The sequence below is a fragment of the Fragaria vesca genome, linkage group LG1 (genome assembly GCF_000184155.1).
Source record: "Fragaria vesca subsp. vesca linkage group LG1, FraVesHawaii_1.0, whole genome shotgun sequence".
NCBI classification, from domain to species: Eukaryota; Viridiplantae; Streptophyta; class Magnoliopsida; order Rosales; family Rosaceae; genus Fragaria; species Fragaria vesca.
In genome coordinates this window covers 10342857-10360105 of record NC_020491.1, presented here as the reverse complement: position 1 = coordinate 10360105, position 17249 = coordinate 10342857, and the positions used below count along the sequence as shown (strand labels likewise).

At 37.4% G+C, this 17249-nt stretch overlaps 3 protein-coding genes across 3 annotated transcripts; 1 reads left to right on the top strand and 2 right to left on the bottom strand.

The window, feature by feature from the left end:
• Positions 1-473: 473 nt before the first annotated feature.
• On the top strand, positions 474-2015 carry LOC101306559 (probable cinnamyl alcohol dehydrogenase-like). Its single transcript, XM_004287944.1, has 5 exons — positions 474-550; positions 629-742; positions 854-1081; positions 1273-1712; positions 1816-2015. The coding sequence occupies exons 1-5, from the start codon at positions 474-476 to the stop codon at positions 2013-2015; spliced, it is 1059 nt and encodes a 352-aa protein (XP_004287992.1).
• Positions 2016-2883: 868 nt separating this feature from the next.
• On the bottom strand, positions 2884-7908 carry LOC101306268 (mortality factor 4-like protein 1-like). Its single transcript, XM_004287943.1, has 11 exons — positions 7736-7908; positions 6921-6974; positions 6764-6777; positions 6241-6386; positions 5435-5470; positions 5288-5328; positions 4724-4825; positions 4443-4522; positions 4124-4293; positions 3892-3976; positions 2884-3319 (listed from the first exon to the last, which is right to left on the bottom strand). The coding sequence occupies exons 1-11, from the start codon at positions 7883-7885 to the stop codon at positions 3229-3231; spliced, it is 969 nt and encodes a 322-aa protein (XP_004287991.1). The 5' UTR covers positions 7886-7908; the 3' UTR covers positions 2884-3228.
• Positions 7909-8784: 876 nt separating this feature from the next.
• On the bottom strand, positions 8785-15560 carry LOC101305978. Its single transcript, XM_004287942.1, has 11 exons — positions 15352-15560; positions 14915-14998; positions 14806-14819; positions 14019-14155; positions 13293-13330; positions 12812-12910; positions 12102-12464; positions 11365-11961; positions 10640-11233; positions 9811-10422; positions 8785-9654 (listed from the first exon to the last, which is right to left on the bottom strand). Exons 1-11 carry the CDS (start codon positions 15460-15462, stop codon positions 9001-9003), a joined length of 3303 nt encoding a protein of 1100 aa, XP_004287990.1. The 5' UTR covers positions 15463-15560; the 3' UTR covers positions 8785-9000.
• Positions 15561-17249: the final 1689 nt, after the last annotated feature.

Genomic DNA, 17249 nt, shown 5'->3' with positions numbered 1-17249 from the left:
AGCCATGACGTTTGTGATGAGGTTTTTGCACAGGAATTTTCGACTTCAGAAGCGTTGATTTTGGTCATGTCTCCACTAAATTATCCAAAGGCCAAGAGGGTACCCTCATCCAACTTGGCTACAGATATAGAAAACCCAGGAGGAATTGAAACCGAGATTCTCTATCACCTTAAATCAAATAATATATAGATCCTTGTGTCATTCTACACTTTTCTATATCTATTTTATTTGTTTTGTATCAGAAGCAGCCAAAACATTGGTCTTTAGTTCTGTAACATTTTGTCTTAGTGCAGAGAACCTCCCTAATTACTCTACATTTGAATTCATTAAACAACTAAAAAGCTAGCAACAATCATGAGTATAAAACCCCAAAGAGCAACACTTCAGCTTCACCATTCATTCTCTTATTGTTTAGCAGTTTAGCAGTCTATTGTTAATTGATCACTTGTTCATATTTCACATTTCTATAAGAAATGGAAGAAAGGAAGGCATTTGGTTGGGCTGCCAGAGACCCTTCTGGAATTCTCTCTCTTTTCCAATTCAATCTCAGGTCTCTATTTCTCTGTAATGACTAATTATCTAGTAGTTTTAAATTAGCTAGTGTTAATTTCAGTGTCTACATGTACAGGAAAATGGGTTCTGAAGACGTGGTATTGAAGGTTCTGTACTGTGGGGTAGACCACACTGATCTTCATCAGATGAGGAATGAGATTCACAGTACTAACTATCCTTTGGTCCCAGGGTGAGTCCAATAACATTTTTTCTATATACATGCAACATTTTCTAGTGAAAGAAGTTCATGCCAAGTATTTTATGCACTACTTTTACTTTCTTTGTTGTGTTTGATCTGAAGGCATGAAGTAGTGGGAGAAGTGGTGGAGTTGGGTTCAGAGGTGAAGAAATTTAGAGTTGGGGACATAGTGGGAGTTGGATGCATTGTAGGGTCTTGTGGAGAATGCTTGTATTGCCAATCCAACATGGAGCAGTACTGCCCTAGGACAATCTTCACTATAAATGGCACCAACAATGATGGAAGCCCGACTCACGGAGGCTTCTCATCTGCCATGGTTGTTCATCAAAGGTAAGCCAAAACAAGTGACCAAAAACAATCTAGTAGCACAAGATGTATCTTTGCCAGATAACTGTACGTATTGCTAGACTATCAATCTAACCACCATTCATAAATTCTTGTTTAAATGAACCATGCAGAATATCTGGTTTGTTGGCTTCATTTTTTGTTACACTACGCTAATACCAGTCAATACAATGCAGGTTTGTGGTTCGGATACCAGGAAAGCTAGCACCGGAGCAGGCGGCTCCGTTGCTGTGTGCTGGGGTTACAGCTTACAGTCCACTGAAGCAATTCATGGGGTATAACAGGGTTGTGAGGGGAGGGATTTTGGGTTTAGGTGGAGTTGGACACTTAGGTGTCATAATTGCAAAGGCAATGGGTCACCATGTGACTGTGATAAGCTCTTCTGATAGGAAGAGGGATGAGGCTTTGGATATTTTAGGTGCAGATGCTTTTATAGTGAGCTCCAATGAGGCTGAGATGGAGGGAGCTGCTAGCAGCCTCGACTATATCCTCGACACTGTACCGGCTTTCCACCCTCTGCATCCTTACCTTTCACTCCTCAAGGTTGTTGGAAAGCTCATAGTAGTTGCTGCTGTTCCTCAACCACTTCAGTTTGATGCAGCAGACATAATTCTAGGTGTGTATACCCCATCGACCCATCATCACTTTTAGATGCACAGTTAAGTTCATTTAGACATTACCGTGATGATGTTACTCGAATGTAATTTGTGGCTTTACAGGGAAGAGGAGCATTTCCGGGAGCTTCATCGGAAGCATGGAAGAAACGCAGGAAATACTTGATTTCTGGGCAGACAAGGATTTGACGACTATGATAGAGATAGTAAAAATGGATTATGCTAACAAGGCATTTGAGAGGATGGAAAGAAATGATGTGAGGTTTAGGTTTGTCCTGGATGTAGGTGGAAGCAACCTGGAATGATAAAAGTACTGTAAACCCCTGCTTGGTTCTTGTTCTGTATGCTGGGTAATAAGAGTAGGGGTGGACTCGGTCTCAACGGTTCGGTTTTTAGACATTAACCGAAAACCGAAACCGAACCTTCGGTTTTCTATTTCCTAGAACCGAAACCGATAAAAATATGTAAAAAACCGCTCTTGTCGGTTAACCGAACATCGGTTCGGTTTCGGTGTGGTTTCGGTTACAAAACCTACTATCCGTAATATTTTTCACATTTAACCAAATAACATAAAAACTAAAAATATCAAAGTTGTAAACTATTGACACTTTAAATAAGTTATTCTAATGAGTTCAAACAAGTAATTGAAAGGAAAAGAAAAGCTAAAGTTTATACATAATTCATTTGAAGCCTCCAACATTTATATATTGCAAAAGGGAAGACTACATGAGAGGAAATTATGTTAGACATAAACACTTAAAAACATAATCATGTGTGTGGAACCTTATTATTTGTAACTCATAACCAGTAAGAACATGACACGTAATATAGAATTACGTATTAATAATTAAATGAATATATGTCGGTTCGGTTCAGTTTATTCGGTTTTTAAGATACATGGAACCGCAAACCGGCACCGCACTACTCGGTTTGTGCGGCTTTGTGGAACCGATTGCCTCAGTTTCATTTGGTTTCGGTTACTCGGTGTCGGTTCGGTGCGATTTTAACCGGTTTCGGTTTTTTCGGTGTCTAAAAGTCCACCCCTAAATAAGAGAAGCATTTTATGACTCCGAATGAAAGTAAAATAAAAAAAGAAGTGAATAATATATCTTTTCTACCCTTCATTTTCCTGAAGACTGAAATTGCTTGAATAAGATCAAATTGTCATCGTTGACCAAATGCACTTCTATTAAACACAACCTTATAAGAGATTCCAGATCAATGTTACATTAAAATCCCAACTACAACTATGACCAATGTCTTTACAGAGTTCCCATCATAACCAGAGAAGTTGCTTGCTAAGCTAACACGGATGACTGTGGTATTCGAATAAGAAACAGAAAAAAGAATGAAATAATGCTAATGTTACAACAACAAATTGGCCGTTCCATGTTCCTGGTTTGTCTTGGTGAATCAAATCCATAACATGCCAAGAATGGTCATGAATCTCTTGCACCTGCCTTTGCCAATTGATGGCGAGTATGAGAAGGCAGAAGTTAAAACAGTATCTGTACCAAATCACTCGTTTTTTCCTTTGCCCTTCCCATCAACACTTTTTGAGCCATCATAAGCAGAAAGGAAGAAGGTGCTCTGATTCTTCTGCAGAAATCTGCATGACAATAGTATGATACTTGAGACAAAAAGCACCTCAAATGTATTTATATTAAGCTGTATTGGAGAACACTCACCACAACAATTAAGTGAGGAAGTGTACATGTAATCCATCATCAATACTTGGAATGTAAAACTTTCCTAATAGTGGACATGAAACTACTTCAGGTTTTTAAAATATACTCCTTTTTAATTCTGGCCTCGAGTCATCCTCTTCAAAATTTATGGTGTAAGAAAGCATTAAAGATACTTGAAACCCAGAAAAAGAAAAGGGGAAGTGGGGTGGATCAGAGTATAAGTTAGAGTAGAAAACAAACTACTAATACCTTAGACTGAGGCCTGGAAATGTCATCTAACTACTTAAACCTATGTTCCTCACGTTTCCCATAAAATACAAAATAACGGCCAAAAAGATGCACCTTAATCAAGCAAAGATTTGCAAATCAATGTGGATATATGCAAGTTTATGACCCTACATAAGTTTCATCTAATAGTGTAATGAAACAAAAATTGAGTAAACACAAACATTTCCAAAATAGTAGTTTAAAGTATTAAGGTTTGAGTGGATACTTGAGTAAATCAATTAATTGCTGCTGTAAGCGGGTCAGTGTTTCCTCCTCAATGTTGACATACGCCAATAGCTCCGGCAGCTTAACTGCAAAACCAGAAAGTCATCACTATCGCTTTAAAATTATAAAATATGACCATACCAGCTTAGTGGACAAATGCATGAAACCACCCTATCAAAACCATGCTAAAAAAAACAATAAACCTATAAGCATTTCTAAGATTCATATCGTACCAAAAAGTCGTAGCAGGTGTTCAGCACCATATATTGTTGATGGAGACACATCACCTACAACGGTTTCATGATACTGTTTGCGTTCCTTTTTGTATAAGAGAATCAACGGCAATGCTTTGTCAAAGTAACATCGTATTCCTTTCAGGACTTCTCCTACTGGATCAGTCAGCCTGTATTCAAGAAAAATCTTAATCCATGTCATTGATCGGTCTATATACATATCAGCTCTTAAGACAGAACCGAACAGCAAAACAGCCATTCAAATAAAATTGGCTAGAACAAGGATAGAAGATCAACATGAAGACTTGGTAAAACATACTTTCCATCTTTCTTTGTCCTGTAGTCAAGATACTTCTGCAAAATGTCATCTACAGTTGGAGATCGTGGAAGGTTAACAAGCTGCAGAAACAAATTTCTTCAACAATCAATATCATACTGAGACATAAGGTACCACTAAAAGGTCCAATAAATTTCCATTAAGATATGCATTAAAAGAATCAGATGCATTCTTGAGAGACACATTCAACTACAAAGCTGTCATTCTGCATGATAGTCAAATGATAACCAAACAAAGTTGCTGAACTGTTATCAAACATGTACCTTATCCTGCTCACAAACAAATTCCCAATCCTCCACCAGTTGCTTTCTTAAGGAAACAGGAATTTGAATCTTCACAAGCTTTTCCAAGTTGACGCTTTCCTTCTAACAATTATAGAACCCCAAAATTAGGCCAATGTCAAAGACATGTCAATAGAACCATAATTAAACCAAGGAGAATATTGAACAGATATGGAAGGAAGGCATCTGTAAAGGGCGAGAAAAATGGTATTCAGCTTTGCATTAATAGAGAATATATGAATATAACTAGCTAAAGTCACTATTTGGCAGGAAACTGCTTCTCTGTATTACTGTTTCTTATCTTTTATTTTCATTTCAATTGGAAAAGTTCAAAGACCACCACTAATAGCATCCTTACAGCATATGAAAACAAAATCTGGACAAGGGTTATATGTGTTTACTCCTATAAGATGTGAAAAAATAAACTAAGGAAATAGAGAGTTGGTAAGTGAGCACAGAGTATCTAAAAATAATCCAGATAATGTAAACAGAAAAATAGAAAAACAAAGGGTGTTCAACATTGAATAATATACAATATTATTATACCTCAGTGCCTGAGTCATTCTTTCGCTTCTTCCCTTTGGCCACTGAAATATAGTATAATATTAATTCATTAATGAAAGTACTCCTCTTACAAGCATGAAAAAAAAAAATCAAAGTTGAAGAACAAGGAATCAGAAAAATAAATTATACCATTGTTCTTTTGGTCCTCCTTCTCCGCTTTTGCATCTACAGAAGGGCAACACACAATAACTAATGTTAATAGGAAAAAAAAAAACAATGATGATAGATATCAAGGTACCAACAGTAAAACTTATGTGAAAATGTAAGAGAAATCGTGACAATGAAGTTCTACAGCTACATTCCAGAAAAAAGAAGCCAATGACATGATGTTCGGAGGGTCGATCCTTCATCCCATTGCCCAAAATGATACCGGGCAATAGCAAAAGGGGGATCCTCACTTGTCAGCCATAAAGCTTCCTCATGATACTATCCTTAGTCAAAAGAGATCAAGATACTAAACTTATAATTGTTTGAGTTTATCTTGAACAGAACATGTTCTAATAAATTATCTATTTGTGGAGGAGGAAAGATCTTTTAGTGTAGTGTTCAAGCAAATTTTTCACGCGAAATTATATCAGGAAATTTAGTTACTTTGATTTATTTGAGTTTATCTTGAACAACATGTGCTCTACAAACTTTCTAATAAATTCTCTATTATCTTAACATCTCCCCCTCCCCCCACCCCAAAACCCCCCAAACCAAAAAAAAAAATATCTAGAGTGGCCTAAATCTGGTACGGAGGTATGAGAAACACATCATGCAAGAGCAGGGTTCAGGTTAAGTACGTATAGAAACACAAGTGCATTTGGCTACCTATGTGTGTGTGTGTATTACTGCAATGCATAATTATAATGGTTTGAGGAAGTGCATGTCTGCAACAAATACTGGAGACTCTGAGAGGCACTAGCGTTAAAGTAAATAGGAGCAAAGCTAACCAGCAGAACTTTTTGGCTTTGTGTGAGCGGAGCGTCCTGACTTTGTATTCTTGTCTACGCCTTGTTTCTTGTCAAGAGCTTGCTGCTTCATTATATTCTCTTCAGTGTACTTCAATATGCGATCCACACCTACCCACTCGTCCCAACTGTTGGCAAGATGTCCAACCCATAGTAATGATTTCTGTATCCCCTTTTGAAAAGGGTATAATTATCAACGAAAGAAAACAGATAAAGACTATACAGCTCTCAGGTGCTCTTTTCATATGATATATGAAAAGGGTATGCAAATGATAATCTAAAATAGTAGCCCTTTCAACTTTGGAACCTTTTTATGTATCATGTAGCTGGGATAGGATAAGCACATTTCATGTAGCTGCCATCCATAATTCATATTTGATAATTTCCAGGGTGACCAGAAAATTTAACAAAAACAGTACTGGTCGTGTTTAAGTGTGTCAATGAAGATAGTTTGCTAAAAACTAATGCGGACAGAAATAGAATTAGAGTTATAGAGCACACTCACTTTTTATTCCAGCCCTGCAAAACAGAAAACTAACAACAGTTAATATCTTCATTAGATGCTACTTTGACAACCTACATGTTGTCACTATGAAGTATAAACGCATCAGTGGTTCAGTACTAATTATTACATGCTCAGAAAGAAAGGTTAGTCAACTTACAAGGTAGTGAACAAAGTATCTCCATTCGTTTTTCCTGATCTCTGCCTTCTGAACCTAAAATGTGAAAGCTTTAAGTTGTTTAGAATACAGCTACAGCAGCAGAGAGAGAATAAAGAACACAAGAAACTTTCTTAAATCTGAACAGGTTTAGTATTGATAAATCACATTGATAAAGGTCAAAAGACAATCTCCTCTATATTCCTCATAAAGCTGGAACATTTGCCTCTATTGACACAAAATCACTTTCTCAGTTATTTCAGATGAAGCATAATCTAAACAAGCCTAATAGAATATACCAAAGTATCTAATATACGTCAATCATGCTTGCTTCAAAATAAGAAGTAAATCAAATTACAACTACATCAATTATATTTAAGAAAAGTATCGTAATTTATCAAACTAATGCAATTCGCAAGCTTAATGATTCAGACTATGAACATTTATACATAATCAGCCCGAAAATTGATTTAAAAGAAAAGATCTTGCATCAATTCTCCCGCATAAGGTTTAAAAGAGTTCAAAGTTGAATTATTTTGTCATTACAGGTTAAAATTGTGAGCAAAATAATAAATTAATAGCTCCATACACCTTTCTTTTTCTTTCTTTCTAAAAAAAAAAATTCAAAAATTAGCAAATCAAAACAAGAACAAGAAGCGAACCAGAGACTGAAGACTAAAAATCTCAAACCCTAACCGCAAAATTCCAAACCATTCCGCCACTAAAATTCCACAAACTAGAGCAAAACAAAGAACAAGAAAGAAAGCATAATTAGGAAAACTAGGGCAAGGAGATAAAGAAGCGAGAGGTTCGCTTGCCTTGGCTTCGTAGATGCGAGGGCCATGGTAGGCGAGGATCTTCTCGCCCTCGGAGTAGAGGCTGGAGTTGGAGGGCTTGGGGGCGTCGCCGCCTCCGCCGCTAGAGGCGTCGCCGTCGGTGGCGGAGTCGTCTCTGGAGGAGTTGCCCATTTCAGACTCAGACTCAGAGACAGTGACTCAAAAACTGAGGGGGTGATGATGAGAGCGTCTGTTCAAGTTTAAGTGTAGGATCCCCATTTGTCACGCTCAGATTCCTTCTCCCTTTTACTTTTTTACTGTTTTAACTGGGTTGTGGTGGATCCGGGTAAAATGTTGAGCATGCTAGGGAATTTACCACGCCCTTCTTTTCTTTTTGGGCCTATTAAGGAGAGTAATAATTCATTTAATCATAATTTTTTATGTTAGATTCAATGGTGGGTGGGTGATAAATTAGGACCACATTCTATAAAGAGTATACAACTTAATGATGGTATTACTTAATTTTAAACGATTATTTATTATAGTGTCGAATTCATAGACTATTTCAGACCGTTCATAATATAAGATACGTTGATCACTCGCATGAACTGATTTCCTTTTATAACAAATTAAAATGATGACACATTTTCTTACTTCGAATGAAAAAAATCATAAATTAGACACATGAATGAAAGAAGTCATGAATCACACACTTTCCGGTACCTATGTATGATAACAAGGCAAGAATCCTTCTTTTTGTTACTTTTCACATTCCAAGGAAAGAAACATGTCATAATATTAATATTTAGGTTGAATGAAGGAGCTTAACATTCATTTTCGACACAGATTTCAAGAAATGGTACTGATCTTGCAAAACCCAAATAAATGAACAGGAATTTGCTGTGTTAACCCTAAAATCCAAAACAATGTTAGTAAGCATGCCGCATGCCGTTAACCCCTTTAGCACCTCCAGTGCTTTGGTCTGGATTCACACGATTGAGAAGTTTCATCACCATCAACAGGTCAGCATCTTTTATATTACAATAACGCAATGAGATCATCGATTTGAATTAGGAATCCAGAGTACTTTTGCTAAACACATAAATATTGCATTATTGAACTTACTCATATACAACAACAATTGGCTACATATCTCGGGATTCAGGACCATGGAGCATCAACAAAGATGGGACATAAATACTGTGCTACCGCCTAATCATTATGCATACAATTTAAATCAGCAGCATCTACCAGAATTTACAAACATTTTAAGCCAATGCTCAACAGTTGCCCAAGATGAGTGAAGATTATTTAGATGATTCATCAATAAGTTGCTTAACAAATTCTAGTTTCTCTTCCTCATCCAAAGTAAGGAAGAAATCAGCATTCCAAGTATCAGCCATAAGTAGTCGCAATGCTTTCACTCGATCAGTAATAGAAAGCCCCAACTTTATAAGCTCAGACCGTAACTGACCTGTTCTGTCCTCTTTTGACTGCAGAGATTCATTGTCACCTTTGGATTGCTGAGATCCATTCTTATCTTTGGATTGATGAGATCCATTCTTATCTTTCGGTTGCAGGGACTCATTGTTATCTTTCGACTGCAGATTTTCAATTATTACTCTCATTTGCTCCTTTGAAGTTTGCATCATTCCCATAAATGAAGCAGCAACTTTGTTTAACGAAGCACCTAAATCCTCATCTTTTCTTTTGCTATTTCTTCGTGGGGAATGAGAACAATCTGCTTCTTTGTTTGTTGAGATTCGATCAACAGACCTTGAGTTAGTGTCGTCCTCTATTCCCAAGTCACTTGACTCAACCTCATCACTGTTAATCCCCTCCAATGCTTCAAACTGAGCTTGAGATGTTTTTACATTTGTGTAGCCAACTCCAAATATACGAGCAAGTCTGTCATAATATGGAAAATGTCTGTATCTCCACTTCCCTGCCTCCTTATGATGCTGCAGTTCAATAAACAGATGTTAATAGATTCTAAACTGATACAAATGTAAAATTAGAAGTAACACATTGGTTGTCAGTTGACATTTCATCTATAAATAGCAGTTCCAACAGTATATACCATATCAGGCTAATTAGCATATGAGTTCATATAATACCTGAACAAAGGTTTTCCACAATTCTTCAGATTCAACCACCACACATTGTGTTTTATCATCCCACCCAAACCCACTGTTGAGTATGTCACACACTGTTCTGAATCCCTTCTTCAATTTTTTAAGTTTGGACTCAACGTGTGGGTAAGCTTTCAGTCCCGATGCTGGACATACATGGCACAAAGCATCTTCTATCAGTGTCAATGTACTAGATCTGAAAGTTCTACTATGGAAATGATGACCCTTTGCAACTAGATCCTCTAAGATGCCTAAAAGTGCATCCTCCTCCTCCCTGGACCATTTACGCCTTCTCCTTTTTCTATCTGTCTCATTGATATGACGAATACCACCCAAATCATCTTCTCTTCTCTTACTTGGTGGCGAATGATATTGATCTGTGTCCTTGGTTGTTGATATTTGTTCAACTGCATTTGGACAAGCATCTTTCAGAGTCCCAAAGTCAGTTGTATTAAACTCAACGCAGTTCATCTCCTCAACCACTTCGGCTGGAGTTTGGGTTTTGTTTACTATAGGGCGGCGCACTTGAAAGATATAAAGAAGTCTATCAAAAATTGGATAAAATTTTCCCCTCCACTTATCTGCCTCCTTGTGATGCTACAGGTTCAATAAACAAGTAGTCAAGTATCAGCATGAATATAATCCGAAGTTAAGATTAGCAAGTAAAACATATGTAGTAAGTTGAAAATTAACTTATGGATCCTAAATAAATATATAAATAAACAAAATCATATCAGGCTTATCAGTATGTCACAGACGGGAAAAAAAAGGATTATCAGTATGTCATAAAGTTAAGATTATCATAAGGTCATACCTTAACATATCTTTTCCATGTTTCACTGTCAACCTCCACACATTTCATCTCATTGTTCCAACTAAAGCCATCTGTTTTGAGCATGTCACACACAATACTGCATTCCTGTTTCAGTTTTTTTATTTTTGACTCCACATGTGGTCTAGCTTTTAGTCCTGAGGCTGGACATGATTTGGTCAAGGCATCTTCTATTAGAATCCACGTACCAGGTTTGAAAGTACCTTTTCCGTAACGGTGACCCTTTGCAACTAGATCCTCAAGAATGCCTAAAAGTGTGTCTTCCTCCTCCTCAGTCCACGTACGTCTGCACCTCCTTTTAATTGGCTCATCTATATCACTACTACCTCCTGTATCATCTTCTCTCCTCCTCTTTCTTTGTGAGGAATGATAATGATCTGTTTGCTTGGTAATTAATTGGTCAGCTGACCTTGGACAAGTGTCTTCCTCTATCACATCATCGAAACAATTGATCTCCTCGGATATTTCAGCTAGTGTTTGGGTTGCACAGTCCACATCAAATATATGAGTAAGTCTGTCGAAAATTGGAAAATGCTTTCCGACTTTTCCCCTCCACTTATCTGCCTTCCTTTGATTCTACAGGTTCAATATATAAAGGTAACATTACAAGTCAAAGATATGCTACAAGTTGACACTTCACTCCTACATCCTAAACATCAATAGGAAAGACTAAAAGGCTTATTAGCAGTGAAGTAAGATTGTCCTACCTGAACATAGGCTTTCCATGTTTCTCCACTGTCAACTTCCACACATTTCATCACATCATTCCAACTAAACCCAGTTCTGTCGAGCATATCACGTACTATGCTGCATTCCCTTTTCCATTCCTTAACTTTTGATTCAATATGTCTAGCTTTCAGCCCTGAGGCTGGACATAAATGACGCAAGGCATCTTCTATTCGAGCGAATGTACCATTCCTGAAAGTACCATTATTAATAAGAGGACCCTTTGCAATTAAATCCTCTAGAATTCTTAAAACTGCATCCTCCTCCTTCTTGGTCCATAAATGTCTGCCATTCTTTTCATCTTCGTTGATTTGACTACTACCTCCTGTGTCATCCTCTCTTCTCCTCTTACTTGGTGAGGAATGAGATTGATCTGTTTGCTTGTTAATTGAGACTTGGTCAACTGACCTTGGAAAAGTGTCCTTCTCTATCTCGAAGTCAGTTGTATTAACATCCATACAATTCAACTCCTCAAATATATCAGCTGAAGTTCGAGAACGGTCCGCTTTGAATATATAACCCAGCCTATCATAAAGTGGAAAATATTTACCCCTCCACCCATCTGCCTCCTTGTGATGCTACAAATTTAATTAACAATGCTTAGTAATTATAATACAAATGTAAGTTCAGGGCAAATATGTATGCTAAGTCTGACAGTTCATTAACACCCAATTTTTGAAAAAACGGACCATATCAGAAGCTGAAGTTAATATCTTACCTGAAGATACGCTTTCCATGTCTTGTCAGTATCAACCATCACACATTTCTTTTCATCGTTCCATTCAAATCCAGGTTTGTTCACCATTCCATAAACTATACGGAAGTGCTTCTTCAATAATTTCATTTTTGACTCAATGTGTGGGTTAGCTTTCAACCCAGAGTCTGGAAACAAATTGTGCAAGGCATTTTCTACTTGACCCAATGTACCACTTTTGAAAGTACCATTTTCATGACGATGACCCTTTGCAACTAGTTCCTCAAGGATGTCTAAAAGTGCAGACTCCTCCTCTTCGGTCCATATCCGTCTACTCCCTTTTTTATTTGTCCCATTCAGCTCATTACTATCCATTCCTAAAAAGTCCTGGTGGAGAACATCCGACCAATTTAACCATATTGGTGAATAACAAAAACAATAATAATGAATAGTATTAATCCTAAAACAACAAAATAATTATTAATACTAAAAATGGGTTTCGATATGATTGCTAAGCATGGCATGAAACATTCCAATTTCCTTCTTGGTCTAACTGATAAAAAGCAGTCATATGGTTTGAGGAGTGAAATCATTAGGTCTAATTAAGATCATTTTAATCTCTAGTCATGATATCAAATCTTAACCTGTCTTTTTTTTCCTGATAGTTTAACTGCTAATATTCTCAGCTGTCTCTTCAGTACAGCCTACTCCCCTCTTTAACATTTCAATTGTACCTTATCCAGCTGAGAAGTAAATTCCCGGTCATCAATGACTCGCTTCCTTAATTTTGAAGGAATCTGAATCTTCAAAAGGTTTTCCAAGGCAACAGTGTCCTAATAATTACAGAATTAGCACACCATTAAGGAAATGACCATATAAACAAACTTGATAAGATTTTCACAACCTCCGTATGGGAGCATTTATCTCCAGTGAGCAAACACATGTAGATTTTTGTTGAGAATGAACAAATGGATAAACATAAGCAAATTAACCATCCAGACAAGCAATACAACCCCAATATAAAGTAGAGGAAATTGTATCCATGTGTTTGGTGTCTTTCATTATCCTTTTCAATTAGTAAGGGCTGTAAGGCTCAAGAACCAGTGCTTATATGTATGCACGATTTCTGTATGAAAACCTATGGGGATACGAACCAGGCCAGAAAACGGGGAAAATATATGCAAATTATTATATTCAGTCTAGTAGATGCCAGACCTCACTGCAGTCGTTCTTTCGCTTCTTCCCTTCTGCCACTGCAATATATGTTAATATCAGCACTCTAAGAGATACCTAATTTATTTTCAAAAGCATATGAGAATAAATCAAATCTAACGAATCAGAAAATAAATTGTACCACTACTCTTCTTCACCTCTTTTCCGTCTAGAAAATGAAAACATAAACTAGTATCAACATTACAAACAGAAAGAAAAATTCCTAACAAGATGCCAAAGGCTTGCAAAAAGATTAAGGAAAACTGTGATCCTAAAATCTAGATATGGCTGGCCACATGAATACCTAGCTCTTGCTGCCTTAAAAGTCTGAGCCACTGCTGACCCGATTTGCTTTACTTTATTCTTATATTAGACCGTTTCAGTGTTTTTCAGTAAGAGTACAATTATCATCATAATTTGGATGGGAAACTAACTTTTTGGGTGTAAGCATAAAAGAAAGAGAAAAACAATGGTTTTGACAAAGTGCAACTGCTTGCATCATGACAGAAAGAGAGAAACGGAGCTAGTCTTGTCTCTAACAAATTAATCCATTGGATAATTTCCCACTTGCCAAGAGAAAATAAAATTTTCCATTGGAAAATTGAAGTTCGTACCAAATATGACCACCTTCTGGTGTACATATACATCAAAGAAGCATGTATAGACAAATGATACTGCTACTGGAGCATTTGAGGAATTAATGCTACAATAAAATGGGGCAGAGCTAACCAGAACTTTTTGGCTTCGTTTGATTTGAACGTCGTCCACACTTAATTATGTCTTGTTTCTTATTAAGAGCTTGTTGCTTCATTAAATTCCCTTCATTATGCTTCAACAGCTGATCCACACCTACCCATTCGTCCCAACTGCTAGAAAGATATCCAAGCGATAATAATGATTACTGTAACCCTTTAAGAAAAGGGGAACCATTTCAACAGGAGTATAAATCTAAGTTAATTTTCATAGGCAAAACATATTATTTATGAACAGCTTTTCAGAAAAGCTTCGTAAGGGAAAAGTAAGGCAAATGTGGTACGTTATTTTAAAATTAGAAAAGACAAACCTCGATTTAAATCTGGTTCATGTGCAACTATGTAGTCTGTTGAAAACTATGAAATGGAGTATGATGTAAGCTAATATAATTATCATAAAACAAAAGTTTTAAAAGGACACCTGAAACTATGTTTCATGTGAAAAAAGAGAGAGCACATGTTTTGTTGTTATGGCAATTCTCTTCTGTCCTGGTAATGGAATCCTAGAAAGGAATGTATATATCTGAGTTTTAGTATCGTTGATTGAATCTACATCCTGATAACCCAACAGCTCAGTATCTGCAATCAAAATATCCAGCGTACCACTAGAAAACTTATCCTAACTAAATTTCCGTGTGAAACTGAGTGAGTGCTTTGCGTGTGTACAAGCAAGAGAGCTCTGATTCAGCGCTGTTTTCCTTGTTAACTTTGAATTATAGCTTTCAAAAAAAAAATAATAAGGTGGATTGGACAAGGAAACATACACTTTATTCCACCCCTGCAAAACACCAAATGCGGCAACAATTACATATCAGTGATATCACAACAATCAGAAAATACTTTGATCAATGATGTCATGATAATATGAATTACTTTCGAGTAAGTTCCAAGAGACCGAGGAACAAGATAGTGAACAAAGAATTTCCACTCGTTTTTCCTCAGCTCCACCTTCTGAACCTGCAATGTAATAGCTCAACTCAATTAGATCAAACTCGAAACACGATCGAAACAAAATATCTTCTACAGTTCTATCAAAACTACAGTGAATCAAATTACTTCAGTCATCGATTATTCTGAGGCATCCAAATTGCAACCACAAATTGAAGAAAGATCTTTCGTATCTGAAATTAGGTACTACCTAATCATTAGAGGTTAAAATTCCAGATCAAAACTGCAAAGACTAATCGATCACAACCAGCCCTAGAATCAGATTCTAAACCATGATAAGGAAGCTGAATTCAATTTGCTATAAAAGAGAGAAAAATTTGGAAAGATTAGTAGGGAGTTCGATAGGAGAGGGGAAGAGAGACCTTGGCTTCGTAGATGCGAGAGTTGTGGAAGGCGAGGACCTTCTCGCCGGCGGAGAAGAGCGGAGCGTCGCCGTCGAAGGAGGCAGAGTCATCGGTCGAAGAGTTCCCCATTTTGTGTAGACCAACTGTTGACCGCGGGAGATAGGATCCGACTTGTCACTCCGTTACCCCTCATTCACCGCTGAAAGTTACAAATCTAACCTCGATTATAGATGGTATTCATGCTGGTATTTTCTTTTTAAACAAGCCTAATTTGCTTTTCTATTTTTATTTTAAAAGAAAACTAGCCTTCCTATAGGGGCCTAGGAAACTCAGTGGTCCTAGGGTTTCCACAAACTTTTTTTTGTTCCGTCCGACGGCGCGTTCGTTGACGTTGCCGTCAGATGGGAGCTTGAAGGTGGCCAATCGGTAGTCGTGCCCATGACCGCTGGTGGTGGTGGAGTGAAGGAGGTTGTCGATCTGGGTTGAATCTTGCCTTGATTCCATGAAGACCTAGACCGGAAGGTGGGCTATACTCCCTTGTGACATATGTGAGCAGTGGCTTTGCTCATCTGGTAGCCAGAGATGGTGACGTCGTGACTGTGTCGCCTCAAATGTGGCTGCAGTCGGCTCAGTGGGCGGGGCGACGGATCAGAGGTCAGTAGCAAGGATGATGCTCTTTGGGCCGGGTCCTGAAGTGGATTGCCTTTGAGATCCGAAATGGGGTTGGGCCTGGACTCTTTCTAGGCCCATGTTTGGGTCAATTTTAGTTTTTTCTTTTTCTTGGGTTTTTAGTTTGTGTTTTTTGGTTTTGGTGTTGTTTGTTTGTCGTCCCTCCTTTTTGGGCGAGGGTGTTAGAGTTTTGATTTTGTTTGGTGTCGTTGGTGGTTTTGATTAGGTCATGGTTGGTGTCATGTCCCCACACGGGAGGGACATGGGGACGTAAATAAAGGGGAACCCCCCTCGTTACATGATTTCTTCTTCATATAGATAGATATAGGATCTATGGAGCAATTACTTAGAAGTACATTTTGTGCAACGGCCCTTCCTATCTGATAGAAAAGGATCCCATGATCCTGAACCGATCTTACTTGGGATCGTAAATCCCAAGTTTGTCTATGAAGAGCAAATCTAATTATATTAGTGTCTATAATTGATTTCTTCTGTGTAATACTAATCGATAGGGCCTCATCGGTATAGCGACTATTGGTGTTAACGTCGGTGTTTTCTTGTTGTCAGTGTAATAAGGAGGTTGCCCTTGCATATATGCTGGCGGTTTTAGTATATAGTGCTTGGTGGGGTTGTTTCTTCTTGAGGTTGGCTGTAAAGAAGTATGGAGGCTTCTAGATGGGGTTAGAAGTATGTTACATTTGGACCATTTTCGGTTCATGTTCATTGTAATCGCTGGTATGTGGGTAGAGAGGAGTGTGAGGACTTGTTGTCTATCACCGAGATCTCTCATGGTTGTAATGGTTGGTTGTTATTATATGAAGTGTTACCTTCCTATAAAAGAAATATATATATATATATATATATTTAAAAAAAGCTAGCATTCCTGCACGCCCGTCGTTTTATATTTTTGTTTTCACCTTTAACATTAGATAGCCTTTAGCGAAACAACTGCGCTCACACGTGTGAACATGTTGGACTCACAAATGCGATCATGTGAACATGTTGTACTCACAAATGCAATCATTTTTTTTTTATCAGGTAACCATAAGGCTTTTTTTTTTTTCATTTACTTTGCTCGTATATGCGAATTGTAATGTTCAAGTAGTAAATTAGGTAACATTAAATATAAAAAAAACTTGATCAACTCCTATGTATATGGTCTTCAAAATCAATCAAATCTCATGTACATGGTCTCCAAAATCAATCAAGTCTCAGTTTCCTATAGTTTATGTAAAGCTATAAAAAAA

Coding starts and splice junctions, on each gene's coding strand:
- LOC101306559 (XM_004287944.1), top strand. CDS start 474: ATGGAAGAAAGGAAGGCATTTGGTTGGGCTGCCAGAGACCCTTCTGGA. Junction 743..853: donor AACTATCCTTTGGTCCCAGG/GTGAGTCCAATA, acceptor TTTGATCTGAAG/GCATGAAGTAGTGGGAGAAG. Junction 1,082..1,272: donor GCCATGGTTGTTCATCAAAG/GTAAGCCAAAAC, acceptor AATACAATGCAG/GTTTGTGGTTCGGATACCAG.
- LOC101306268 (XM_004287943.1), bottom strand. CDS start 7,885: ATGGGCAACTCCTCCAGAGACGACTCCGCCACCGACGGCGACGCCTCT. Junction 6,975..7,735: donor CTCGCATCTACGAAGCCAAG/GCAAGCGAACCT, acceptor TTCACATTTTAG/GTTCAGAAGGCAGAGATCAG. Junction 3,320..3,891: donor CAATTAATTGATTTACTCAA/GTATCCACTCAA, acceptor ATTGTCATGCAG/ATTTCTGCAGAAGAATCAGA.
- LOC101305978 (XM_004287942.1), bottom strand. CDS start 15,462: ATGGGGAACTCTTCGACCGATGACTCTGCCTCCTTCGACGGCGACGCT. Junction 13,331..14,018: donor AACGAAGCCAAAAAGTTCTG/GTTAGCTCTGCC, acceptor CATATATTGCAG/TGGCAGAAGGGAAGAAGCGA. Junction 12,911..13,292: donor GAAAGAACGACTGCAGTGAG/GTCTGGCATCTA, acceptor TGTAATTATTAG/GACACTGTTGCCTTGGAAAA.